Source organism: Cyprinodon variegatus, unplaced genomic scaffold, assembly GCF_000732505.1.
Source record: "Cyprinodon variegatus isolate N-32 unplaced genomic scaffold, C_variegatus-1.0 Scaffold251, whole genome shotgun sequence".
Lineage (NCBI taxonomy): Eukaryota > Metazoa > Chordata > Actinopteri > Cyprinodontiformes > Cyprinodontidae > Cyprinodon > Cyprinodon variegatus.
In genome coordinates this window covers 1008850-1010105 of record NW_015150704.1, presented here as the reverse complement: position 1 = coordinate 1010105, position 1256 = coordinate 1008850, and the positions used below count along the sequence as shown (strand labels likewise).

General features: G+C 34.5%; 1 protein-coding gene across 1 annotated transcript in view; it reads right to left on the bottom strand.

The window, feature by feature from the left end:
* LOC107089401 (ICOS ligand-like) overlaps positions 1-333 on the bottom strand; it is a 14468-nt gene extending 14135 nt beyond the window's left edge. The window contains exon 1 of the mRNA XM_015382160.1: positions 244-333. Within this exon, the coding sequence (XP_015237646.1) occupies positions 244-319 (76 nt within the window). The 5' untranslated portion in view covers positions 320-333. The remainder of the gene's footprint in view (positions 1-243) is intronic.
* Positions 334-1256: the final 923 nt, after the last annotated feature.

Sequence of the window (1256 nt, the reverse complement as noted above, 5' to 3'; positions counted from 1 at the left end):
AAAAATATTGTCACGTGTTTAAATCTAGCCTACCGCAAGATGACCATAAACTTGATGGGGATTTACTGGGGATTTACCAAAACACACAAGGACATAACTCAAAAATATTTTAGAAGGATTTCTGATGGAGCAGCAGAAAACAACGGAAGAAGAGAACATTCAGAATCTGACAAAAAAAACAACAAAAAAAAAAAAAACGATTTAATTATTTTGGAACCAAAACAAAAATCAGGAAATACTCACATGTAGCTGTGACAGAAAATAAATCCAAGAAAAGGTAAAAAAAGTAACAGAGAAAAAGTAACTTGAGAGTCGCCATGGAGAGAGACCCAGCTGGATAAAGTCTGCAGTGTAAAGAGACACTGAGGCTGAGAGCTTCTATATCGATTTTGTTAGGCTCCTCCCTCCTCTTTTCATTGCATTACATGAAAAGAGGTAATATGTTACTTCTAAAAATAGGGTTGCGATATGTTTTTCTCTTTAAGGACAAAATATGTAAATCAACCAAAAAGAAAGTCCTAACATTTCCATGAAAGAGTGGGTGTCTTGGCCCTATGGGTCAAAGACAAAGATCACAACGGAAGAACAAACCAAAGCATCTGCAGTCAAGGAGAAACGGCTAAAACGGAGCGCGAAATACAAAAACATGAGGCCAGAATATGGCGGTTACCAATAGGCTACAAAAGTAGTACAATTAAAAAACTAAATATTATCTAGGCTAAAACAAGACAAAGTTTCTGATTGCAGTTCTATAAAGAAGCAGGAGAGAGTTTGGATTTGTGAAACTTGAGAAATGTAAGTAACCAGCGTTAGGATTTATTTTATAAAACTAAATATTCTGAGTCAGACAGGAGTTCAGAAAACTGCTGTTAAAATGAACAAGGACTGCAAACTATCAACATTTCTGATTCCCTTTCACCAATATTTCTTTGCTATTACTGTTTTCGTTTCTGACGGCAGTTAAGGTATAAAAAACAGGTTTTATTTCTTTTGTAGAACATAGCAACATGAGAAGGATGCTAAAGATCTGCTAATTTTGGTTTTCCACATAAAAATAGTTCTATTAAACTGACTTCTACTTCTAGAAATAGGATAGAGACAACCAGAGGGACTCTATTTACTTTGGTTTTATTTTTCTATTTCTATTTTTCGGTCCATAAGTAAATTAGTACAAACATGTCTGGTAAATTCTTTACAAAAAAGTTTTACAATCTTGGTATAATTCCTGCTCTAAGTGGGCCACTCTGTCAGCTAAA